At 37.4% G+C, this 26,188-nt stretch overlaps 7 protein-coding genes across 7 annotated transcripts; 4 read left to right on the forward strand and 3 right to left on the reverse strand.

Annotated features, from left to right (window-relative positions):
• Positions 1-556: 556 nt before the first annotated feature.
• GCK72_008565 (uncharacterized protein) lies at positions 557-1,629 on the forward strand (the record flags this gene model as incomplete). The annotated part of the gene is made up of 2 exons (XM_003094907.2): positions 557-636; positions 732-1,629. The coding sequence occupies 2 exons, from the start codon at positions 557-559 to the stop codon at positions 1,627-1,629; spliced, it is 978 nt and encodes a 325-aa protein (XP_003094955.2).
• Positions 1,630-2,240: 611 nt separating this feature from the next.
• On the forward strand, positions 2,241-3,307 carry GCK72_008566 (uncharacterized protein; the record flags this gene model as incomplete). The annotated part of the gene is made up of 2 exons (XM_003094930.2): positions 2,241-2,320; positions 2,413-3,307. 2 exons carry the CDS (start codon positions 2,241-2,243, stop codon positions 3,305-3,307), a joined length of 975 nt encoding a protein of 324 aa, XP_003094978.2.
• A 939-nt stretch (positions 3,308-4,246) lies between these two features.
• Positions 4,247-5,268, reverse strand: GCK72_008567 (uncharacterized protein; the record flags this gene model as incomplete). The annotated part of the gene is made up of 2 exons (XM_003094908.2): positions 4,247-5,141; positions 5,189-5,268. The coding sequence occupies 2 exons, from the start codon at positions 5,266-5,268 to the stop codon at positions 4,247-4,249; spliced, it is 975 nt and encodes a 324-aa protein (XP_003094956.2).
• A 768-nt stretch (positions 5,269-6,036) lies between these two features.
• GCK72_008568 (uncharacterized protein) lies at positions 6,037-8,893 on the forward strand (the record flags this gene model as incomplete). The annotated part of the gene is made up of 3 exons (XM_053726888.1): positions 6,037-6,116; positions 6,202-7,071; positions 7,990-8,893. 3 exons carry the CDS (start codon positions 6,037-6,039, stop codon positions 8,891-8,893), a joined length of 1,854 nt encoding a protein of 617 aa, XP_053586465.1.
• A 2,850-nt stretch (positions 8,894-11,743) lies between these two features.
• GCK72_008569 (uncharacterized protein) lies at positions 11,744-12,754 on the reverse strand (the record flags this gene model as incomplete). The annotated part of the gene is made up of 3 exons (XM_053726889.1): positions 11,744-12,004; positions 12,056-12,629; positions 12,675-12,754. The coding sequence occupies 3 exons, from the start codon at positions 12,752-12,754 to the stop codon at positions 11,744-11,746; spliced, it is 915 nt and encodes a 304-aa protein (XP_053586466.1).
• An 877-nt stretch (positions 12,755-13,631) lies between these two features.
• Positions 13,632-18,156, forward strand: GCK72_008570 (uncharacterized protein; the record flags this gene model as incomplete). Its single annotated transcript, XM_053726890.1, has 4 exons — positions 13,632-13,711; positions 13,761-14,630; positions 15,553-16,428; positions 17,250-18,156. The coding sequence occupies 4 exons, from the start codon at positions 13,632-13,634 to the stop codon at positions 18,154-18,156; spliced, it is 2,733 nt and encodes a 910-aa protein (XP_053586467.1).
• A 1,583-nt stretch (positions 18,157-19,739) lies between these two features.
• GCK72_008571 (uncharacterized protein) lies at positions 19,740-20,763 on the reverse strand (the record flags this gene model as incomplete). The annotated part of the gene is made up of 2 exons (XM_003094897.2): positions 19,740-20,637; positions 20,684-20,763. The coding sequence occupies 2 exons, from the start codon at positions 20,761-20,763 to the stop codon at positions 19,740-19,742; spliced, it is 978 nt and encodes a 325-aa protein (XP_003094945.2).
• Positions 20,764-26,188: the final 5,425 nt, after the last annotated feature.

Consider the following 26,188-nt stretch of genomic DNA (forward strand, 5'->3'; position numbering starts at 1 on the left):
AATCAAAAGTTTGGCATATTTAATAGATATAGAAGTTAATTAACAATTAATAGTGTTGCCTTTTTGTATGAGTAACAGAAAATGCGTGAAAAAATGTGTTCGAATGTTAAGGTAGGAAAGTAAAGGGTGCTGCCACGAATCAGAACCCCCCGGATCAGAAACGGTACGAATAAGAACGGTCAAATTTAGGTCGAATTGCTTAAATACAGATGGCCCTTAACATCCCAGCCACCCACACTGCAATACGAGTTTCCCAGAAAGAACGTTGGTCTTAATGGTCTCCTTCTGGCAAACCAAATAGAGCGAGACCCTCATTTCCCCTAACATATCTACCTCCCTCCCGGCCTACACCGTCGTTTTTTCTCTCCAATCCTCTGCTTCATTCGTCCACAAGAATCGATAAGAGTACCTTCTGGGAAATCAAACAGAACGGCACCCCCATTTTCCCAATACGGTGACGGTCTACACCATCTCCAACCCACTGCTCATTTGTTCACAAGAGTCATTCATTCGGATCCTCTGCCTATTTGGTTAGCCAAATCGATAATTTGTTCGAATGGAACCTACTTTTTCACTACTGCGACTACCCGAAAATGTCATCATCAAAGTTCTCGAAAACCTGAGTTTGAGACAATTGTGAGTTTAGCCACACATTATGGGAGGGGCTTCATTCCAGGGATCTTAAAAATGAGAAACACATTTTCAGTAGTAAACGCCATGATTTATTTCAGATTCGAGTTCTCTCTTATCTCAACGAAAACAAAGAATCTAATGGCATCATTGGGATTAGGAGCCGATTATGTCGACATCCAGATATGTCGTATGATTCGTCTAGATGTGTACTTCGGAGGATACCTCTTCAATTTGACCATTTACAATGATTCGAATGATGAAAATGGTGAATTACCCGCAGACATAACTCTCCCAGTTGCTGCTACTTTTGGATATCTATACACAAACGTTCAATTAACAACTCCACTACTCAACTTCAACAAGTGGTTGGATCATATTCGGACAGTATTCTGTTGCACTCCGCCAGCGAACATTCGTTTTTATCGAGGATCTGAAAGATTTGATATTGGATCGTTGAAAGAAACAATTGGAAATGTCAACTGGCTTTATGTGTTTGGTCAATCCACTGACATTCATTACAAGCACATTTTGAAATATTTCAACACTCCCAATAAGTTATTTCTAGACAGGAATCCATTTGAAATAGCGTCAGAAATTCAACAATTCTTTATACAAAATTACGAAACCGTTAGATTTCATGGCGTTAACTCATTAGATGACATGTTGTTAGTCAATAGTGAAAAAGTCAGATTCACCCATTCAATATCTCAGAAACAATTCAATCAGTTCATCAAACACTGGATCCGCGGATCGAATCCAAGATTACAATCGATGTATCTATCAATCGATAAAACTGATTTCGTCAGTGGAATAGTGTATTTGAATGGTGTCCGATTCATGGAAATGAGTGAAGATGCAAAAACAGAAATCCGTCAAAACCATAGGCTAACAAGTCTCGATATGGTACAAATCAAACGAAAAGATGGGACATCTGCTGTGATTGCGACGTATGATGGAGATCATCGTCTTCATATTAATCTAATTGTTCTGCACTGAAAACCCCCGTGACGTTAAGTATCCTTTCCACAATTCACTTCCTTCCTTGTTACGTCGCTGAATTTGCGAAGTACACATTTTCATTATTTTGTTCGCTATTTCAATATAATCTGTTTTCAACTTTTTCTTCACCAAATTTTTTGCTTTTCCCCTTTTGAACTGTTTTGTTATTTTCGAAATTGAAAATTCCTATTAGATATCGATTGAATAAATTGTTCGCCAAAATTTTTAAAGCGAATATTGGCATATGTGCGTTGAACTTAACTAGGTTGTATCTGAAGATCTCCAAATACGGAACGTTTCTATATAAACTCCTAGACGGTTACACATAAACGAATTCTGCCTCATCCATCTATTTGGTCTCTCAATATTCCCTATAATATGACAGACTCATTCCCCCAATACGGTCGCAGCAAATAGACGTATAACCTCATTTCCCAGAAGTCACCTCCTTTCCGATCTGCTAATTGTGTGACAGACGACCCTCTTCGCCTAATCCCTCCTGACCTCCACCGTCGACTATTCTCTCCAATCCTCTGCTCACTCGTCCATAATAATCATTCGTTCAAATCCTCTGCCTATTTGGTTATTCAAATCGATAATTCGTGTAAATGGAACCTCCTTTTCCACTACTGCGGCTTCCCAAGAATGTCATCATCAAAGTGATCAAGAATTTTCCTTTGAATCAATTGTGAGTTTCACTACTTTGGGGGTGTGGCTTGTTTCTAGGTCCAAATATACTTTAAAGACATTTGCAGTAGTAAACGTCATGTTTTATTTTAGGTTCGTGTTTTCCCTTGTCTCAACGAAAACGAAGAATCTCGTGACATCATTGGGATTAAAAGCAAGCGATGTTGACATCATCTTTTGGCGCGGTATTCGGGTAATTGTGTTCATTGGAAAATCCCATTTGGTTCTGGATTTCTATAAAGATTCGATTGATCTGAATGCGGCAGTAGATATAACTCTTCCAGTTGCTGCTTATGTTGTATGTGAAGGCCCAAGAACTCAATCAACAACTCCATTATTCAACTTCAGCGATTGGTTGAATCACATCAAGACCGTATTCTGTTGCAATCAGCCATCGAAAGTTTTTTTTTGTCTAGGCTGTGAAAGATTAGAAATCGATTCGTTAAAAGAAATAATTGGAAATGCCAATAAGCTCATTCTGAGCACATCATTGACAGACGATGAGAGCAGGAAAGTTTTGAAATGTTTCAATACTCTTAACGAATTGTATCTCTATAAAAACCCATTTGAAAATGCTTGTCAGATTCAACAAATCTTCATTCAAAACTGCGAAATTGTCGAATTTTTTGGAGTTTATTCATTAGATGACATGTTAATGGTCAACAGTGAACAAGTCAAATTCTGGCGTCCAATATCACTGAAACAGTTCAACCAATTCATGAAACACTGGATCCGTGGGTCTAATCCAAGACTACAACGCATGTATCTACCAATCGATAAAACTGATTTCGTCAACGGAAAAATCTACTTAAAAGGAATCAGATGCATGAAAATGAGTGAAGAAGCTAAAAGAGAAATCCGTCGGAAGCACGACCTGTCAAGTTATGCTGATGTGATAAAGATCAGACGGAAAGACGGGACACCTGCAGTGATTGGGATCAATGAATTTGATGATATTCTCGCTATCAGATTGATTGTTTTAGACTGAAACCGTAGAGATTTCTAATCTACTCTTTTCCGATAATTTCTCACTGTCTTTTCCCTCTCTTCTTGATCAATCATTACAACTTTTCTACTTTTTATTATTTTTAACCTACCTCAACATTCGAATACATTTATTTCCATGCATTTTCTGTTACTCATACAAAAAACTTGAACCCAATTCGGGATTCTTTCTCGTATAATTTACTGATCTATTGTACTTTCTCCTGATAATATCAAAATCGACATATCTTTACTATTAACAAACGCAAACGACTGTATGTTTGTTTGTGTGTCGCCGATCCTACCGCCTTCCCTACTGGACCGATTTTTTCTGAACTTGGACCAAAAGATCAGAAAGTTTCCCCGCATGATGCCCGTCTTTTTTTTTTTTCAAAATTCTCAAAATTACGTCTTCTGGATCAAAAAAATTGAATTTCAAGCCAAAGTCCAAGAGAGAGAAGTGGGAGGCGGTCGGCAAAACCCGTGAAACGTCACCTTCTCAGTGGCGCGTGGATAAAGGGGAATGCGCCGACCGTCCAATCTGGCAAATTAAGCAACGTTGACTACAGGTAGTTGCTTCAACCCCGGACACGAAATAATAGCGTTTTAAATCATTTGAATTTCATCTCTAATGTAGCCAGCGGCTGCATAGCCGTCTGGTTAATATCAATCGAAAGAATTTAATCACGAAATGAAAGATCCTTTATTATATTTTGCAAAGGTTACGAAGAAATTTATACAATACGACGCGATAAACAATTCATGGTATTTTCTTTTATGAGAACAGGAAAATCCGTTACATTTAGAAAGCAACTCAATAGAAAATTGAAGGAGAAAGAGAAATGGTAGTTACTGGTCGGGTAAATATAATTCTCAAAATGATTGGGACACTGGAGACACATAAAAATTAGACCCAAATTAACGGTAGAGCGCAGTTACGGCTTTAGTACAACACAATGAAATGAACATAAAGAATATTCTCTCTTTTCACCGTTCCAATCACTGCAGGTGTCCCGTCTTTTCGTCTTATCCGAATCATTTTACGTATTAATATTCTGTGTGCTCGACGGATTTCTTTTTTCTCTATTTTTCTCATTTTCATGGTTTCAATTCCATTTAAATACACTTTTCCGTTAGCAAAATCAGTTGCATCGATTGATAGAGTCATGTACTGTAGCCTTCGGTTTGAGCCACGGATCCAGTGTTTCACAAATTGATTGAATTGTTTCTGAGATATTAGATGGGTAAAATGTGCTTTCTTACAATTGAGGGATAACATATCATCCAATGAGTATACTTCATGAAATGCGATAGTTCTGAAGTTTTGAACGAAAAGCGTCTGAATCTCACAAGTTTCTTCAAACGGATTCTTTCCTATAGTTAACTTTTTGGGAGTTTTGAAATACTTCAAAACTTCCCTGCTCAAAATATTAGTCAATTGATTTGACACAGAGAGAGCATCGACATTTCCAATTGCATTTTTCAACGATTGAACTTCAAATCGCTCACAGCCTTGAGAAAAATATACATTCGGTGGTTTAATCCAACAGAATACGGTCTTGATGTGATTCAACCAATTGCTGAAGTTGAATGCAGTTGATGACGGAATTCTTATTCCTTGATCTTCTGAATGAGCAGAAACTGGGAGAGTTATATCTACGGGTGATAACTCATGCAGATTATTTGAATCGTTATAGAAAGTCAGATTCAAATGGTTTTTATCGATGGACACAGTTACCCAAATACATCGGTAAATGTTGATGCCAACATAACGGGCTTCTATGCCTAATGATGTCACAATTTGTTTGGTTTTCGATGAGATCAGGGAGATAATCAATCTAAAAAAATAAATGAATTTTAGAAGAAACTGCAGCCACCAACTTACAGTTGATTAATTTCCATGTTTTGGAGCACGTGGATGATAGCATTTTCAGGAAGTCGAAATAGAGAAAAAGTAGATACCATTCAAATCCAAGTTATCGATTCTAGTAGAAGAATGGGCAGAGGGTTGAAGAGAATAGTGTAGGACGGGAGGGTGGTGAGTTCAGGGAAATCGGCTATTAAGATGAACGTTCTTTCTGGCAAATTTGGATAGCAGTGTGGAGGACAGGGATGTTAAATGCAGGTCGGGAAGGAGGACTATTTGGTTTGCCAGAAGGTTCCGATTGTGAGGACTCGTACACGGGGAATGTTGACAGAGCAAATGGATAGATACAAGTAGAACCTTCTTCTGGCAGACTAATAAAGACAACACTCCCATTTCCCGGAACTTCTCCAGTTTTCGCTAACACATATATACATCTAACCAATGTAAAGATAGTCAGTCGCACGTTGTGAGGCCGCTACGCATCAACGGTTTCATAAAAACCAATAAGGGCATCCTTACTGGGTGGCAGACTGACGCGACTATAGTTAACTTTTTGAAAACTTTCATCTGATTGGTACGTATGTTCTGGATCACACCGATGATTACATGTGTAGGTAGACAAAGGAGAGGGAACGTAGCATCCATTTAATTGATTGAGTTGCCGGGTGAAAAGATTTTTCAACATTCCCAGGAGGGATGATTCTAGAGAACCTTCTGGGAAATCAAATAGAACGACGCCCCCATTTTTCTGATCGCACTTGCCTCTACCGTCGACTATTTTCTCCAAGTGTCTGCTCATTCATCCACAGGAGTCATTCATTAGGATCCTCTGCCTATTTGGTTACTAAAATCGATAATTCGTTCGAATGGAACCTACTTTTCCTCTACTACAACTACCCGAGAATGCTATCATCACTGTTCTCAAAAACCTGGGTTTGGGACAATTGTGAGTTTACCTATTATAGGAGGGCCTTCATTCTAGAGACTATGTAAACCACATTCTCAGTATTAAACGTCATGCTTCATTTCAGGTTCATCATCTCCCTTGTCTCGTCGAAAACTAAGAATCTCGTGACATCATTGGGATTAAGAGCCGATTGTGTTGGCATCATCATTACAAGTATCATTTCTATATCTGTAGACGTTGGGAGAGACCGCTTCCATTTGACCATTTTCAATAATTCGAATGATGAAAATGGAGAATTACCCGCAGACATAACTCTCCCAGTTTCTGCGAATTTTTATTTTGAAGACACTAAAATGCAATTAACAACCCAATTATTCAACTTCAGCAATTGGTTGAATCACGTTCAAGCAATGTTCTGTTGGATTAAGCCACCGAATGTTTATTTTGGTCGAGGCTGTGAGATATTTAAGGTTCAGTCGTTGAAAGATGCAATTGGAGATGTCAACGATCTCTATGTGTCTGGACGATTGACGGATGTTATGAGCAGAGAAGTTTTGAAACAATTTAATACTCCCAACATATTATATCTGAACAAGAATCCATTCGAAGATGTCTCAGAAATTCAAAAATTCTTCATTCAAAACCGGAAAACTATTATATTTGATGACGTTTACTCATTGGATGATATGTTATTGGTCAATAGCAAACGAGCCGAACTCTCCCATCCAATATCGCAGAAACAATTCAATCAATTCCTCAAACAATGGATCCGTGGCTCAAATCCAAGACTGCAAGACATGTCTCTATCAATCCATAAAATTGATTTTGACAGTGGAGAAGTTTATTTGAATGGGATCCGATGCACTACTATGGAAGAAGTAGCGAAACAAGAAATCATTGAAAACCACAGACTACCAATTGCTGATATGGCACAAATCAGACGGAATGACGGTACAACTGCAGTGGTTGTGACCAAAGATTCAGAAAATGTTTTGTTAGTTCGTTGTATTGTATTGTATTAAAACTGGATTGTCTTTGTAAGTGCTTTCAACTGATAAGTATATGATTTCCCAGTCTCCAAACGATGTTGACAACTTTGCCGTCCAGACCAATAACTACCACTTCTCTATTTTACTACGAAACGTTTTTCTAAATATTACGGTCTTTGAATTGTTAATCAAGTTAAAATAAATATATTTTATATATAAATAATCAATTTTATGAAGAGATATATTTTTCCAGGCGTCTTACTTCAGAGACAAAATAAAACTGATGGGAACATTCGCATATGTCTTACAATGTCTTACAGACAGAATGTTGACGTGTATCTCATAAGACAACTGTTGTCCCCTAAAAAAGACCAATTTGAAAATAAGGTTGAACGTTATATCAAAATCGTTAGACCAAGTGGTTCCAAAAAATTCACCGTGCCTGTAAAGTATGTTATGCAATAAGAGAACCTTCTGGCGAACCAAATAGTATGTCAGCCTTATCTCCCAGAATGTACTTATCTCCCTGCCTATTAACATTGTGACAGATGGCACTTAACATCCCCCCCCCCCCCCCCGCCGCCCACACGGCCATACAAGAACGTTTGTCCTAATAGTCTCCTTTTGGCAAGTCAAATAGAGAAACAATCCTCATTGTCGAGTTTATCTTCTAGCCTACACCGTCGACTATTCTCCCCATCCTTCTGCCCCATTTGTCCACTAGAATCAATAATCCGTTCGAATGGAACCTACTTTTCCTCTATTTCGACTACCTGAAAATGTCATCGTCAAAGTTCTCGAAAACCTGCATTTCAGAAAATTGTGAGTTTACTACACATTGTGTGGAGGGGCTTCGTTCCAGGGACCATAAAATTTGGAACACATTTGCAGTTGTGTATATGTAATGACATGCTTCATTTCAGGTTTGACTTCTCTCTTATCTCAACAAAAACTAAGAATCTCGTGACATCATTGGGCTTAAGATCCATTTCTGTTGAGATCAAGTTATGTCGTGTGATTCGTATATTTGTATGCTTCGAAAATGCCCGATTCCAGTTTATTATTTACAATTTTTCGAATGACCTGGATGGGGAATTACCCGCAGACATTGCTCTTCCAGTTGGTGCTGCTTTCTTTGGATGGCCAGGCCCAATAATTCAATTAACAACTCCACTACTCAACTTCAACAATTGGTTGAATCATATTCGTACGGTATTCTGTTACACTCTGCCACCGTGCATTAGTTTTTCTCGAGGCTCTGAGAGATTTAATATTGGATTGTTGAAAGATGCAATTGGAAGTGTCAATTTGCTTCTTGTGTTAGAGCAATCAACTTATATCCAATACAAGAACATCTTGAGTCATTTCAATACACCCAGCAGATTATTTCTGGTCAGGAATCCTTTTGAAGAAGTCTCAGAAATTCAAAAATTCTTCATTCAAAACTTCCAAAGCTTTGCATTTCATGATGTATACTCATTGGATGACATGTTGCTGGTCAACAGTGAAAAAATCAAATTCACCTGCCCAATATCACAGAAACAGTTCAATCAATTCGTCAAGCATTGGATCCGTGGATCTAATCCAAGACTGCAATGCATGTCTCTATCAATCGATAAAATTGATTTTCCCAGTGGAGCAGTTTATTTGAAGGGGATCCAATGCATGGAAATGAATGAAGAGTCAAAACAGGAAATCCGTGAAAACCACAGTCTCTCAGTCAATGTCGATATGGTACAAGTCAGACGGAGAGACGGGACACCTGCAGTTGTTGTGACCAAAGATTCAGAACATGTTTTGTATGTTCATTTCATTGTATTGTATTAAAACTGGATTGTTTTTGTAAGTGCGTTCAATTGATAAGTATATGATTTCCCAGTCTCCAAACGATTTTGACAACTTTGCCGTCCAGACCAATAACCACTTTTCTAATTTCTTTATTTTACTACCTAAACGTTTTTTTTTAATATTACGATCTTTGATCTGTTAATCAAGTTATAATAAATATATTTTATATAAAAATAATCAGATATACATTTTTCAGGCGTCCTACTTCAGGGACAAAAGAAAACTGATGGGAGCATTTGCATATGTCTTACAATTTCTAAGACAGAATGTTAACGTTCATCTCATAAGACAATTGTTGTCCCCTAATAAAGACCATTTGAAAAAAAAACTTGAACGTTATATCAAAATCGTTAGACCAAGTGGTTCCAAAAAATTCACCGTGCCTGTAAAGTATGTTAGGCAATAAGAGAACCTTCTGGCAAACCGAACAGTGTGGCATCCTTATCTCCCTGCCTATTAACAGTGTGACAGATGGGTTTTAACATCCCCTATTTGGTCAACGAAGGCTGTGAGCGATTTGGGGTTCAATCGCTGAAAAATGCGATTGGAAATGTCCATACGCTATTTTTGTCCACACAATTGAATGACGCTTTGAGCAGGAAAATTTTGAAACATTTCAAAACCCCCATCAAATTAATTATGGAAAAGAATCCGTTCGAAAAAGCTTGTGAAATCAAAAAATTATTTATTCAAAACTTCGAAATGTTCGATTTTTATGATGTATGCTCATTAGATGACATGTTATTGGTCAGTAGTGAGATAGGCAACTTTGATCGTCCGACAACTCAAAAACAATTTAAAGGCGTATTGTGGTCTGTTGTGATGTTTTCATATTTTAATGTATGAGTTTCGGCGAGTTCATTTTCATAGTTAAAGAATTTTTTAATTCGGTCCACAACCCGTTTAGAGCGAGCGCCGAAAAGTTTGGTCATTGAAAGGGTCGCAGAAAATTGGGGGCCGTGGCCTAGAAATTCGACTTCGAAAAAGTTGATTTTTTGAATTTTGACGGTATTTTCGATTATTTTTGTTGTATTTCTTCAATAATTTCGATAGAAAACGGCAAATATTGATAGAAAAACACTAAAAACTATCGAAAATAACGCCAGAAATAGCAGAATACTGAAAAAACAACTTTACAGAAGTAAAATTTCTAGAAAATTCTCGCTGGCCAAACTTTCCGTTGGTTTTTTCAGTATTCTGCTATTTCTGGCGTTATTTTCGATAGTTTTTAGTGTTTTCTATCAATATTTGCCGTTTTCTATCGAAATTATTGAAGAAATACAACAAAAATAATCGAAAATACCGTAAAAATTCAAAAAATCAACTTTTTCGAAGTCGAATTTCTAGGCCACGGCCCCCATTTTTTCGCGACCCTTTCAATGACCAAACTTTCCGGCGCTTGCTCTCAACGGGTTGTGGACCGAATTAAAAAATTCTTGAACTATGAAAATGAACTCGCCGAAACTCATACATTAAAATATGAAAACATCACAACAGACCACAATACGCCTTTAATCGATTCCTCAAACACTGGATCCGTGGTGGCTTAAATCCAAGATTGTATCGCATGTTTCTACAAATCGATAAAACTGATTTTGTGGTGTATTCGAATGGGATCAGATGCATGGAAATGAGTGAAGAATCAAAGAAAAAAGTCCGTCAGGATCATTTCCCTTGTAAATATCGATATGATTCAGATTAGACGGAATGACGGGACACATGCAGTGATTGTGACGACGGAAAGAGGGAATATGTTGCATGCCCACTTCACTGTTTTGGACTTGTTTCTGGAAAATTTGGATGGCAGTGTGGAGGACGGTTGTTGAGACACGGCCGGGATATCTCTACTCATGGCCTAGAAAAGTCAGTGACTTCGGCCACCGGGACCTCAAGCATTGCATTTCTAATTTTGTTGATTTCCTATATTTTCAAGAATTTTCGTTCGTTTTTTTTCTTAAATTCGTAAAAGCGATATTTTCATAACACTCCGACGCTCCCATTTTCCATATGCTATTAGTATTCTTCCAATTCGCCCGCCGACATCTGGTCAATCCAAACACTCTCTCAGCCATCATCTCACATGGTCCAGAAAAAACACCACGTGCCTTCAGCCCAGAAGATGAAAGCTCGTCGAAGCCTCCGCCCATCGACCGTCCCAGTATAAATACGATCTTTGTTATGATTCTTGACACTTTTTTCCCGTCCTACTTATTTTTGTCTAATAAACCTTTCGAAACCTCAAAACCGCTACTAAAGAAATGGCCTACCTTTGGTAAAAAAAACCTTCAAAAACGAATATAACTTTGTTTTTCTCCCTTATTTTCTCCTCAGATTTTTCAAACTTTCATAAACGTTTTGCATCGATTCACCGTTTTCATATCAAATTTATATAAGATTTATGCATTATTTTTCTAGAAAATTTCAAAAATTTGTCAAATTATCACTAGAAAAGTCAACAGTTCTACTAATAATAATTTTTCTTCTGTGTTTTCCTTTAAATATAATGTGATAACATAGAAAATGGGTAGAAGAGTTTTTGCATTCCGTTACACATGTTGAGACTTTTCGTAATGTTCAATATTAGGTGAATAAAACACCTAGAAAGATGTTTCAATATAAAATTCAGTTGGAACATTTTGTCGAAAAATTTATTGAATAAACATATATCAGTAGCTTTCCATGACATTAAAATCAGCGATGCAACGAAAAAATTGGAAACACTTCAGATTCTGGAGACGCGAACACAAAATAATTATATCTTCACAAATGCAGGGACTATTGGTAAGAATAAGACAGGAACTGTGGAACACACAAGCAGACAGATTTGTTTTAGTGAACGGCGATAAAACAGATGTAGAGAATATTTTCGAATTCCTTGGTTGCAATCACAGCAGGTGCCCCGCCTTTCCGTCTGATCTCAACCATATAATCACTGACAATTTTGTGCTCTTGACAAATTTTTTCTTGCTCTTCTTCTCCGACATCTACGCAATCAATTCCTTTCAAAAGCATTTCTCTGCTCACGGAACCACTGTTATTGATTGATAGAGACATGCGTTGTAGTCTTGGGTTCGATCCCCGAATCCAATGCTTGACGAATCGGTTGAATTGTTTTTGGGTTGTTCAAAGGTGGAAATATACTTTTTCACTGTTGACCAATAACATATCATCCAGTGAGTATACATCCTCAAAATAGATATATTCGAAGTTTTGAATAAAAAATTTTCGAACGTCACATATATCTTCAAATGGGTTGCAGTTCAGGCGTAATTCGTTCAAGTCTTTAAAATGTTTCAAAATTAGTTTACTCTGAATATCAGTGACACCTCTACATATAGTAAGAGAATTGACGTTTTTTAACGTATTCTTTAGCGATTCCATTTCAAATCGCTCACTGCCGTGAAATAAAAATACGTCTATTGGTTTCGTGTAGCAGAAAACTGTCCGAATATGATCCAACCAATCGCTGAAGTTGAATGAAGTTGATGGTTGGAATGGTTTGTTCAGACATTGACAAGAAGCAGAAATTGGACGAGTAATGTCAAATTCGGCATTCTGATCGTTCGAATTGTTGCTAAAGACCAAATTCCACCCGAATCTTCCAATGTTCACATTTAGACTAATGCTATAAGAGATGCTGATGTGAACATTTGCTTTTAATCCCAATGCTATAACAAGGTTTTTAGTTTTTGATGAGGCCAGGGAGAAGATTAATCTGAAATACATATATGTCCTTGTGAAAGCAGCAGCAGGAACTCACAGTTGACTGGGATTCGTGTTTTGGAGCACTTGGACGATAACATTCTCGGGAAGTCGTAGTAGAGGAAAAGTAGGTTCCATTCGAACCCGAGTTATCGATTCTAGTGAACGAATAGGCAAAGGATTGGAGAGAATAATAGACGGTGTAGGCCGAGGTGCGGTTCTGGTAAATGAGTGTGTTGTTATATTTGTTCTGACAGAAGGAGATTATTATGACCAACGTTCTTCTCGAGAAATTAGGATGGCAGTGTGGGGGGCGGGGCTGTAGAGGGCAGGTCGGGAGAGAGGACTATCTGGTTTGCCAGAAGGAGATTGTGAGGATTCGTACACGTTGATGAGTGAGTGAGTGCCACGCCACACATTGGATAATTAGGTGTCATAATTAGGGTCGTCTCTTAGATTAACCTCCACATGGATCTATCTATTTGAGTCTGTTTGCTCTAGGTTTTTGGTTTGCCAGAAGGAGATTATGAGGAGATTGTACACGGGGAATGTTGACAGAGCAAATGGATAGATGGCCCTGAAATTGTGAATCTTTACAATTAGAACCTTCTGAAAAACGAAATAAGACAACACTTTCATTTCCCAGAGCTTTTACCGCCAGGATAACATGTTTAGACAGACGAAAAAGAGGAAAATTAGCTTCTGATTCAGTTGCTGGATGTAAAGACGTTTGGAGAGGGAGTTGGTAGTTCGGACTACTAGTTCCACCCAACGATTGTAATCTTAGCAAGCTGTATTCACACGCAAAGACCTTTTATTCATTTGCTCTGTCAACATTCCCAGGAGGGATGATTCTAGAGAACCCTTCAAATCAAACAGAACGACAGCCTCACTTCCTTGATCGCACTTACCTCTACCGTCGACTGTTCTCTCCAAGCGTCTACTCATTTGTCCATAAGAATCTCTCATTCGGATCCTCTGCCTATTTGGTTACTCAAATCGATAATTTATTCAAATGGAACCTACTTTTCCGTTATTTCGACTACCCGAGAATGCCATCATCAATGTTCTCAAAAACCTGCGTTTGGGACAATTGTGAGTTTCCAGGGACTATTTCAGTAGTAAACGACATGTTTCATTTCAGGTTCATCATCTCCCTAGTCTCGTCGAAAACTAAGAATCTCGTGACATCATTGGGATTAAGAGCCGATTGTGTTGAGATCACCGTTACAGGTTTCCTTCATATATCTGTAGATATTGGAAGAGCCCGCTTCCATTTGATCATTTTCACTAATTCGAATGATGAAAATGGAGAATTACCCGCAGACATAACTCTCCCAGGTTCTGCTGATTTTTATTTTGAAGACACTAGAATGCAATTAACAGCTCAATTATTCAACTTCAGCAATTGGTTGAATCACATTCAAGCATTGTTCTGTTGGATTAAGCCACCGAATGTTTATTTTGGTCGAGGCTGTGAGATATTTAAGGTTCAGTCGTTGAAAGATGCAATTGGAGATGTCAACGATCTCTATGTGTCTGGACGATTGACGGATGTTATGAGCAGAGAAGTTTTGAAACAATTTAATACTCCCAACATATTATATCTGGACAAGAATCCATTCGAAGATGTCTCAGAAATTCAAAAATGCTTCATTCAAAACCGGAAAACTATTATATTTGATGACGTTTACTCATTGGATGATATGTTGTTGGTCAATAGCGAAAGAGCCGAATTCTTTCATCCAATATCACAGAAACAGTTCAATCAATTCGTCAAACACTGGATCCGTGGCTCAAATCCAAGACTACAAGACATGTCTCTATCAATCGATAAAATTGATTTTCCCAGTGGAGAAGTTTATTTGAAGGGGATCCGATGCACTACTATGGAAGAAGTAGCGAAACAAGAAATCATTGAAAACCACAGACTACCAATTGCTGATATGGCACAAATCAGACGGAATGACGGTACAACTGCAGTGGTTGTGACCAAAGATTCAGAAAATGTTTTGTTAGTTCGTTGTATTGTATTGTATTAAAACTGGATTGCTTTTGCAACTGTGTTCAAATGATAATATGATTTCCCAGTCTCCAAACGATGTTGACAACTTTGCCGTCCAGACCAATAACTACCACTTCTCTATTTTACTACGAAACGTTTTTCTAAATATTACGGTCTTTGAATTGTTAATCAAGTTAAAATAAATATATTTTATATATAAATAATCAATTTTATGAAGAGATATATTTTTCCAGGCGTCTTACTTCAGAGACAAAATAAAACTGATGGGAACATTCGCATATGTCTTACAATGTCTTACAGACAGAATGTTGACGTGTATCTCATAAGACAACTGTTGTCCCCTAAAAAAGACCAATTTGAAAATAAGGTTGAACGTTATATCAAAATCGTTAGACCAAGTGGTTCCAAAAAATTCACCGTGCCTGTAAAGTATGTTATGCAATAAGAGAACCTTCTGGCGAACCAAATAGTATGTCAGCCTTATCTCCCAGAATGTACTTATCTCCCTGCCTATTAACATTGTGACAGATGGCACTTAACACCCCCCCCCCCCCCCCCCCCCCCCGCCGCCCACACGGCCATACAAGAACGTTTGTCCTAATAGTCTCCTCTGGGGAAATCAAATAGAGCAACAATCCTCATTGCCGAGTTTATCTCCTAGTCTACTCCGTCGACTATTCTCTCCATCCTTCTGCCCCATTTGTCCACTGGAATCAATAGTCCGTTCGAATGGAACCTACTTTTCCACTACTACGACTACCCGAGAATGTCATCATCACAGTTCTCGAAAACCTGCATTTCAGAAAATTGTGAGTTTACTACACATTGTGTGGAGGGGCTTCGTTCCAGGGGCCATACAATTTGGAACACATTTGCAGTTGTGTATATGTAATGACATGCTTCATTTCAGGTTTGACTTCTCTCTTATCTCAACAAAAACTAAGAATCTCGTGACATCATTGGGCTTAAGATCCATTTCTGTTGAGATCAAGTTATGTCGTGTGATTCGTATATTTGTATGCTTCGAAAATGCCCGATTCCAGTTTATTATTTACAATTTTTCGAATGACCTGGATGGGGAATTACCCGCAGACATTGCTCTTCCAGTTGGTGCTGCTTTCTTTGGATGGCCAGGCCCAATAATTCAATTAACAACTCCACTACTCAACTTCAACAATTGGTTGAATCATATTCGTACGGTATTCTGTTACACTCTGCCACCGTGCATTAGTTTTTCTCGAGGCTCTGAGAGATTTAATATTGGATTGTTGAAAGATGCAATTGGAAGTGTCAATTTGCTTCTTGTGTTAGAGCAATCAACTTATATCCAATACAAGAACATCTTGAGTCATTTCAATACACCCAGCAGATTATTTCTGGTCAGGAATCCTTTTGAAGAAGTCTCAGAAATTCAAAAATTCTTCATTCAAAACTTCCAAAGCTTTGCATTTCATGATGTATACTCATTGGATGACATGTTGCTGGTCAACAGTGAAAAAATCAAATTCACCTGCCCAATATCACAGAAACAGTTCAATCAATTCGTCAAGCATTGGATCCGTGGATCTAATCCAAGACTGCAATGCATGTCTCTATCAATCGATAAAATTGATTTTCCCAGTGGAGCAGTTTATTTGAAGGGGATCCGATGCATGGAAATGAATGAAGAGGCAAAACAGGAAATCCGTGAAAATCACAGTCTCTCAGTCAATGTCGATATGGTACAAGTCAGACGGAGAGACGGGACACCTGCAGTTGTTGTGACCAAAGATTCAGAACATGTTTTGTATGTTCATTTCATTGTATTGTATTAAAACTGGATTGTTTTTGTTAATGCGTTCAATTGATAAGTCTATGATTTCCCAGTCTCCAAACGATTTTGGCAACTTCGCTGACCAGACCAGTAACTACTACCGCTTCTCTAACTTCTTTATTTCACTACGTAAACGTTTTTCTAAATATTACGGTCTTTGAATTGTTAATCAAGTTATAATAAATATATTTTATATAAAAATAATCAATTTTATGAAGATATACATTTTTCCAGGCGTCCTACTTCAGGGACAAAAAAAACTGATGGGAGCATTTGCATATGTCTTACAATTTCTAAGACAGAATGTTAACGTTCATCTCATAAGACAATTGTTGTCCTCCAAAAAAGACCAATTTGAAAATATATAAGAGAACCTTCTGGCAAACCAGATAGTATGATAACCTTATTTTCCAGAATGTTCATATCTCCCTGCCTATGAACAGTGTGACAGATGACACTTAACATCCCCGTCCCCCCGCTGCTCACACGGCCATACAAGAACGTTTGTCCTAATAGTCTCCTTCTGCCAAATCAAATAGAAGAGGACCCTCATTGCCGAGTTTATCTCCTAGTCTACACCGTCGACTATTCTCTCCAATCCTCTGCCCCATTCGTCCACTAGAATCAATAATCCGTTCGAATGGAATCTACTTTTCCGCTGCTTCGACTTCCCGAGAATGTCATCATCAAAGTTCTCAAAAACCTGTGTTTTAAACCATTGTAAGTTTACCACGTGGGCTTCATTACAGCGACTTTGAAATGTGAAACACATTTGCAGCAGTATTTTATTTCAGGTTCCACTTCTCTCTTATCTCAACGAAAACTAAGAATCTCGTGACGACATTGGGTTTGAGAGCCGATTCTGTTGAGATCAGGATATGTCGTGTGATTCGTATATTTGTATACTTTGGAAATGCCCGATTCCAGTTTATGATTTACAATTTTTCGAATGACCTGGATGGTGAATTACCCGCAGACATTACTCTTCCAGTTGCTGCTGCTTATTTTGGACTTCCAGGCCAAATAATTCAATTAACAACTCCACTACTCAACTTCAGCAAGTGGTTGAATCATATTCGGACGGTATTCTGTTGCACTTTGCCTCCGAATGTCCATTTTGCTCGAGGCTCTGAAAGATTTGATATTGGATCCTTGAAAAATACAATTGGAAATGTCAATTGGCTTTATGTGTTTAGAGGATCCACTAACATTCATAACAAAAACATATTTAAATATTTCAATGAATCCAAAAATTTATATCTGGACGGGAATCCATTTGAAGCAGCATGTGAAACTCAAAAATTGTTCATTCAAAACTTCAAAAGCATTGGATTTTATGATGTATACTCATTGGATGACTTGCTATCGGTCAACAGTGAAAATGCTGATTTCGGATATCCAATAGCTCAAAAACAATTCAATCAATTTGTCAAACACTGGATCCGTGGGTCTAATCCAAGATTGCAACACTTTTCTCTAACAATCGATACGAACGATTTCATCAACGGAGAAGTGTATTTGAATGGGATCAGATGTATGGAAATGAATGAAGAGGCAAAACGAGAAATCCGTCAAAAACAGTGGCGACTTTCAAACTGTGATGTGGTACAAATCAGACGGGAAGATGGGACGACTGCAGCCATTGCGACGAAGAATGATGGGGATCGTCGTCTTAATATTCATCTAATTGTTTGGCACTGAAAACCTCGTTGATTTTGAGTGTCCTTTTCACAATTGGCTCCTTTTCTTCTTACATCCCTGCATTTTCGAAATTGTGTTCATTTTTTGTTCGCTATTTCAAAATCTTCTGTTTTCAACCTTTTCTCCACCAAACTTCCTGTTGATCCTTTATTGGAAATTTATTTGTAACTTTTGGAATTGAAAGTCGCTAATAAATATTGATTGAATAAATTGTTCGACAGTATTTTCAGGATTTATACATAACTCGATTGTATTTGAAGGTCTCCAAATATGGAACCTTTCTATATATAGCCATAAACGATCACATATAAACGAACGTTTCAGTTTGTTTCCCTACCCCTATGACAGATGAAAATAGAGAATCTTCTGGCAAATCAAATAGACCAGAATGTCTCCAACTTACTTCGTCTATTATTCCCTCCAAACAGGGAGGTAGGTACGTTTGGGGTAAATAAGATTGTCATACTGTTTGATTTCCCAGAAGGTTTTCTAGAATCTTCTGTCATCTGTCATTCTTCTGGCAAGGGCTTTGGTTCTCAGCCCATTATGAAGAATAAGAATCATGACCATCTGCTCAAGCATTCTGATCCCCTGTTGATGAGTGAGTGAGTGCCACGTCACCCATTGGATAATTAGGTGTCATAATTGGGCAAATCTCTTAGACTAACCTCCACATGGGTCTGTCTATTTCCGTTTAAAATTTTACAACTATGAACGGTCGTGAGATAAAATTTGAACAGTATTTAAGATAAGAAAAAAGGTTCATTTATGAAAAGAAGTAAATGCGGCTTTTCGCCAATTTAATATCATACTCCTCCTAAATCTTTTGAATCTGTGCAAAAAAACAACTGTATCTTCAGATTTTCGGATAGGAAATGAAAAATTCTCTTCCCTGCCACCAGGCTTGGTCGGATAATTTTATGAATTTCGCCGGGAATGCTCTGGGAATCTCAATAGTGTTATTTTTCGATGTACGTCACTGGGTTATTGATTTTTAACTGCATTTTGTCTGAATCAAAAAAGTGTCCCTTGAGTTATGGCGATTTTATCCGAAATTTTTTATCCGAATTTTATCCGAAAAAAAGTCGGATAAAAGTTTCATAAATTTTCATAATCGCGGCCACAAACGAAAAATTAAGTGTAAAAGTGTTCAACTCGCTAACATCTACAATTATAGATAGCCAACTGGTTCTGAGAAATTGAGTGCGCAAAGTTAAACGATTTTTATCCGACTTTCTCCGACTTTTTCTCCGACCAAGCCTGCCTGCAACAATACAGCTAAAGTTAGGCACATTTTGTTACAATAGAAGTTGGTTAACAGTTTATGGATTATTATTGTATAAGTAACAGAAAATACATGAGAATATATGTTCGAATGTTGAAGTATAATGAAAATAGAATTCAGAACCGCCAAATCTAGGATGACTAAAAAATAATGTTTAATCCTCTTTTAGTCGGTTCTGATTTGTACCATTTCTACTTGGGGAGTTCTGATTCGACGCAGCAGCAAATAAAAAAAGTAGAGAAGTTATTATAGAAAAGACAGTGACAAATAATCAGTGGATCGCGTTTACAACACGGTTTTAGTGCAACACATTGAAATGGACACGGAGAACATTTTCTGATTTTTGTGTCCCAATAAATGCAGTTGTGCCATCATTCCGTCTGATCTGGATCAAATCGTCATGCGTTGACAGACCGTGCATCCGACCGATTTTGTTCTTTGTCTCTTTACTCACTTTCATGCATTTGATTCCTTTAAAATGAGCTTCTCCGTCGACAGAGCCAGTTTTATCGATTGATAGAGTCATATGTTGCAGTCTTGGATTAGATCCACGGATCCAGTGTTTAAGGAATTGATTGAATTCTTTTTGAGATATTGGATGGTAGAAGTAGACGTTTTGAATATTAATCAGTAACATGTCATCCAATGAGTGTACATCACCAAATTCAATAATTTCGCAGTTTTGAATGAATATTTGTTGAATCTGACAAGCTTCTTCGAATGGATTCTTGACCATAAAGAATCCGCTTGGGGAATTGAAGTGTTTCAAAACTCTCCTGCTCGAATCGTTAGTCAGTAGATGATTCGGAGCAAGCGTATTGACACTTCCAATTGCTTCTTTCAACGACTCAATTCCAAATTTTTCCCAGCCTTCAGCAAATTGAAAATTCGGTGGCTGAGTGCAACAGAATATGGTCTTGATGTGATATAACCACTTGCTGAAGTTGAATGGAGTGGATGATTGAATTGGTGGTCCTTTATATCCAACATAGGCAGCTACTGGGAGAGTTATATCTACGGGTAACAACTCATTCTGATCATTCGAATCATTATAGAAATCCACAGCCAAATGGGGTTTTCCAATGAACATAGATAAACTTATACCGCTTTCAATGCAGATGTCAACATGAGATGGTTCTAATCCTAATGATGACACTAGGTTCTTAGTTTTCATTGAGACAAGGGAGATGATCAATCTGAGAAAATAAAAGATTCTAGAAAAAGCTGGAATCAGCAACTTACAGTTGATTAAGATCCATGTTTTGAAGCACGTGGACGATAGCATTCTCGGGTAGTCGAAATAGCGGAAAAGTGGGTTCCATTACACCAAATTATCGATTTCTGTGAACGAATCGGCAGAGTACTGGACAGAATAGTCGACGGTGTAGACCGAGAGGAAGGTGGGAGGAGGGATATATGTTAGGGGAAATGAGGTTGTCGCTATTTGATTTGGCAGAAGGTTCTCTACAGTCATCTGTCATTCTTCTGTCAAGTGCTTTGGTTCTCAGCCCATTATGAAGAGGAGGGGATAAAAATCATGACCATCTGCTCAAGCATTCTTATTCCCTGTTGATGAGTGAGTGAGTGCCACGTCACACATTGGATAATTAGGTGCCATAATTGAGCTCGTCTCTTAGATTAACCTCCACATGGATCTATCTATTTGAGTCCGTTTGCTCTAGGTTTTTGGTTTGCCAGAAGGTTTGGATAGTGAAGACTCGTACACTGGGAATGTTGACAGAGAAAATGGATAGATGGGTCCTTGAGGTGTGAATCCTTACAATCGGAACTTCCAAATAAGACAGCACCCCTATTTCACCGATCGTCTACACCGTCGACTACTTTCGGCCCAGCCATCCACGGGAATCATTTATTTGAAAAATGCAGCGATAACTGAATCCTATTCCTATTTGTACCCAAAAACATTTATCTTGGAATACAGTACCGCTCAATAGGATATGAAGTTTTGGTTTTTCGGCCCTAACTTTTTTCAAATTGGTCGGATTGACCTGAAACTTTGGGAACACATTTATTGCGGAGTTTTCCTTATATTTAATCAATATTCTAGGTGAAAAATCATTTTTTACAAGTTTTTGTGAAATTTTCGAAAATCACGAAAATTCGAAAAATCGCATATTTTTATTTCCATGACCGGTGTATCAAGAATAGAATGTGTAATAAGTGTTTATGCTTAATTTTTAATAGAAAACGACTTGATTCTCATTTTTTGACCACTGGACCACTACTCTTGAGTTGTTACCCGTGTCTCCCGGGCTGTCAAAGTTTGGCAGTACTAATACATTGAGTTTTATACTTCAAACATCTGTAAAACTTGTATTTTTGTAGAAAACAGTATCGAAGTTCGCAAAGCTATAGAGTAAAACGTGGAAAACATGAATTTAACACTTTTATCTTGATAGAACTCCTAAATTAATTTTTGGGGACCTCCAATTGTCAAATGCTGCATATCTGGTTTCGATGCCAGACTCTTTCCGAAGCGAAATTTTTTATTTATTCGGCACTTTTTTTTGAGGACATTTCTATTGTTTTTAATCTTATTTGGGTCCTTTTCTAACGTGAACGATCAAAAACAGCATCAATAGGATATGATTTTTGAGTAAAACCAAATATGTAAAATTTCGACATTTTCGAATTAGTGAGAGTAAGACAACAGGGAGTGATCCATCTTATTAATGCAAACGTGTGTATTGAAACTAGGTTCAGAATATTGACAATGTTTCAAATAACAAGTTCCATAAGTTGTAAAACTAAAAGTGCCGAATAAATAAAAAATTTCGCTTCGGAAAGAGTCTGGCATCGAAACCGGATATGCAGCATTTGATAATTAAAGGTCCCCAAAAATTAATTTAGGAGTTCTATCAAAATAAAAATGTTAAATTCATGTTTTCCACGTTTTACTCTATAGCTTTGCGAACTTCGATACTGTTTTCTACAAAAATACAAGTTTTACAGATGTTTGAAGTATAAAACTCAATGTATTAGTACTGCCAAACTTTGACAGCCCGGGAGACACGGGTAACAACTCAAGAGTAGTGGTCCAGTGGTCAAAAAATGAGAATCAAGTCGTTTTTTATTAAAAATTAAGCATAAACACTTATTACACATTCTATTCTTGATACGCCGGTCATGGAAATAAAAATATGCGCTTTTTCGAATTTTCGTGATTTTCGAAAATTTCACAAAAACTTGTAAAAAATGATTTTTCATCTAGAATATTGATTAAATATAAGGAAAACTCCGCAATAAATGTTTTCCCAAAGTTTCCGGTCAATCCGACCAATTTGAAAGAAGTTAGGGCCGAAAAACCAAAACTTCATATCCTATTGAGCGGTACTGTATATTGTCGTAAAAATTTTTCGATCAATATTTATTAGCAATTCTCAATTTCAAAAGATAGAAAACATTTTAAGTTAAAGGAGAAGCAGTAAATTAGGCGGGGAAAAGTTGAAACAAAAGATTTTGAAATTGCGAACAAGATTATAAACATAACTCTGCAATGCAAAGACGTCACAAAGTCAATAGGGTTTTTAGTGCAAAACAATAAAACGAATATGAAAACGATAAGGTGCATCATACGTCGAAATCACTACAGGTGTCCCATCTTTCCGTCTGATTTGAACCATACCACCACTTAAATGTTCTTGTTTTTTGACGGATTTCTCTTTTTGCATCTTCACTCATTTCTATGCATTTGATTCCTTTCAAATACATTTCTCCGTTGACGAAATCAACTTTATTGATTGATAAATCCATGCGTTGCAGTCTTGGATTAGATCCACGGATCCAGTGTTTGAGGAATTGGTTTAATTGTTTCTAAGTTGTTGAACAGCAGAATCTGACTTCTTCACTATTGACCAATAACATGTCATCCAATGAGTATACATCATAAAATACGATAGTTTCGAAGTTTTGAATGAATAATTGTTGAATGTGACAAGTATCTTTAAATGGATTCCTGTCCAGAGTTAATCTGTTGGGAGTATCGAATTGTTTCAACACTTCCCTGCTCAAAACATCCGTCAATCCTCTATACACATAGAGAATGTTGACATTTCCAATTTTATCTTTCAACAATTCAATTTCATTTTGCTTACAACCATAGAAACAAACATTCGGTGGCGGAGAGTAACAGAAAATAGTCCGAATATGATTCAACCGCTTGTTGAAGTTGACTAGTGTTAATGATCGAATGGCCATATTCAAATGAGACGTTCTAGTGTACACAACTATGTCTTTTGAACCGTGAATCCTGATGTCAACCTCACATGCTTTTAATCGAAGCGATTTCACGAGATTCTTAGCTTTCGTGGAGATAAGAGAAAACTCCCATCTGAAATTGAATCATGACAATTACAACTACAAATCTGTTTCAAGTTTTGAAGCCCGTGGGATGAAGCCCCTCCCATAATATGGGATAAACTCACAATTCTGTCAAACGCATGTTTTTGAGCGTTTTGATAATAGCATTTTCGTCTAGTCTTAGTAGTGGAAAAGTAGGTTTTATTTGAATGAATTAACGATTTTTGTGGTCCAAAAAGCAGTGAGTTTTAGAGAATAACCGATGGTGTAGGTCGGGAGGAAGGTATGCTAGTGGAAATTAGCCTGTCACTCTACATATTTGATTTGCCAGAAGGTTTTCTAGAATCATCTGTCATAGGTTTCCTTCTGGCAAGGACTTTGGTTCTCAGCCCATTATAAAGAGGATCATGACCATCTGCTTAGACATTCTAAAGCCCTGATGAAGGTGGTGAGTGTGACGTCACACATTAGACGTCACACATTAGATATTAGGTTGAGTGATAAGTTTCTTTCTTTTTTTGGGTTATTTTTGTGATGAAATGTTTTAAAGGCTGATAACTCACATAATTTGAAATATTGTTGATTGGAACTTACAACTCATTGTGATTATACAGGTGGCTTGCAGGTTTTTTCCAGCTAAAACGCAGCCGTAGGCACATCAAAACATATAAGTTGCCCTTTTTAGTACCAATCTTCGTCTTCATTTTTTTCTTAGAAAACGTTGACGACAATTGGTAAACTATTCAAATTAGATCAAGCGACTACTTCTCAAAATTTCTCGAAATTGTGAAAATCATACCAAACATATCAGCCATGTTTTATCAGTTTTGTGTGAGTAACAGAAAATGCATGATAAAGTGTATTCGAATGTTGAGGTAGAAAAATGAAGGGTGCTGTCCCAAATCACAACGGTGCCCAAAATAGAACTGTCCAAAAAAGAACCGTTTGAATCAGAACTGGTACACATTAGGGCCGTCAAATCTAGGTTAAATGGCTTAAATATAAGAAAAGTTGTATAGATTCGGGGGGGGGGGGGCACCAAATAAAGAAAGTAGAGAATTTGTTATTATTCGTCAAGAAGGCATGGAAAAGACAGTGAGATATTATCGATAAGGCGCAAAAAAAAAATCTCTACCGTTTCAATCCAAAACAAAGAAATAGATATTGAGAGTATCCTGTGAATCTTCGGTTGCAATCAGTGCAGGTGTCCCATCCTTCCGTTTGATCTGAACCATATGAGAAGGAACTGACAGTCTGTGCTTCCGACAGATATCCATTTTTGCATCTTCACTCATTTCCATGAATCGAATACCATTTAAATACACTTCTCCGTTGACGAAATCGGTTTTATCGATTGGTAGAAACATGTATTGTAGTCTTGGATTCGACCCACGTAACCAGTGTTTGATGAACTGATTGAACTGCTTCTGGGTTGTCGGACGATAAAATGCGGCTGTTTTGCTGTTGACCGATAACATGCCATCCAATGAGAACACATCAATTCGATAATTTCGAAGTTTTTAATGAAGATTTCTTGAATCTGACAAGCTTCTTCGAATGGGTTCCTATAGAGAAACAATTCCCTTGGAACACTGAATCGTTTCAAAATTTCCTTGCTCAAAACGTGTGTCAATGGATTACACACAAAGAGAACGTTGACATTTCCAATTGTTTCTTTCAACAATTCAATATCATATTTCTCACATCCATGATAAAAACGAATATTTAGTGGCCGAGTGTAACAGAATACAGTCCGAATATGATTCAACCAATCGCTGAAGTTGAATGGAGTTGAGGGTTGAATTCTTGTGCCTTGATATCCAAAAGAGGCAGCAACTGGGAGAGTTATATCTACTGGGAATAGCTCATTCTGATCATTCGAATCTTCATAGAAGTTCAGTGTCAAATGGGATTTTTTAGTGTATACACATACACTAATTTTACGAATAATGTTGATGCCAATATCACGAGTTTCTATGCCTAATGATATCACAAGTCGTTTGGTTTTCGATGAAATCAGGGAGATGATAAACCTAAAAAATAAAAGATTTTAGAATAAAATATTTTGGAAAAACTGCAGCCAACAACTTACAGTTGATTGAGATCCATGTTTTGGAGCGCGTGGACAATAGCATTTTCAGGAAGTCTTAGTAGTTGAAAAGTAGGTTTCATTCGAACAAATAATCGATTGTTGTGGACAAATGAGCAGAGGATTGGAGAGAATAGTCGACGGTGTAGGCCGGGAGATTTTGTTGAGAGTGTCGTTCTGTTTGATTTCCCAGAAGGTTCTCGAGACTCATTCGTCCTGCGAATGTTGACAAACCAAATGAATAGAAGGTTAATTTGGGTGTAAAACATGAAAACTTCTTAAAATTTGCAGGAAATAGAGTAGAAAAATCAAAGCGCAAGTTATTCAATCGATATTTA

The sequence above is a fragment of the Caenorhabditis remanei genome, chromosome III, assembly GCF_010183535.1.
Source record: "Caenorhabditis remanei strain PX506 chromosome III, whole genome shotgun sequence".
Classification (NCBI taxonomy): domain Eukaryota; kingdom Metazoa; phylum Nematoda; class Chromadorea; order Rhabditida; family Rhabditidae; genus Caenorhabditis; species Caenorhabditis remanei.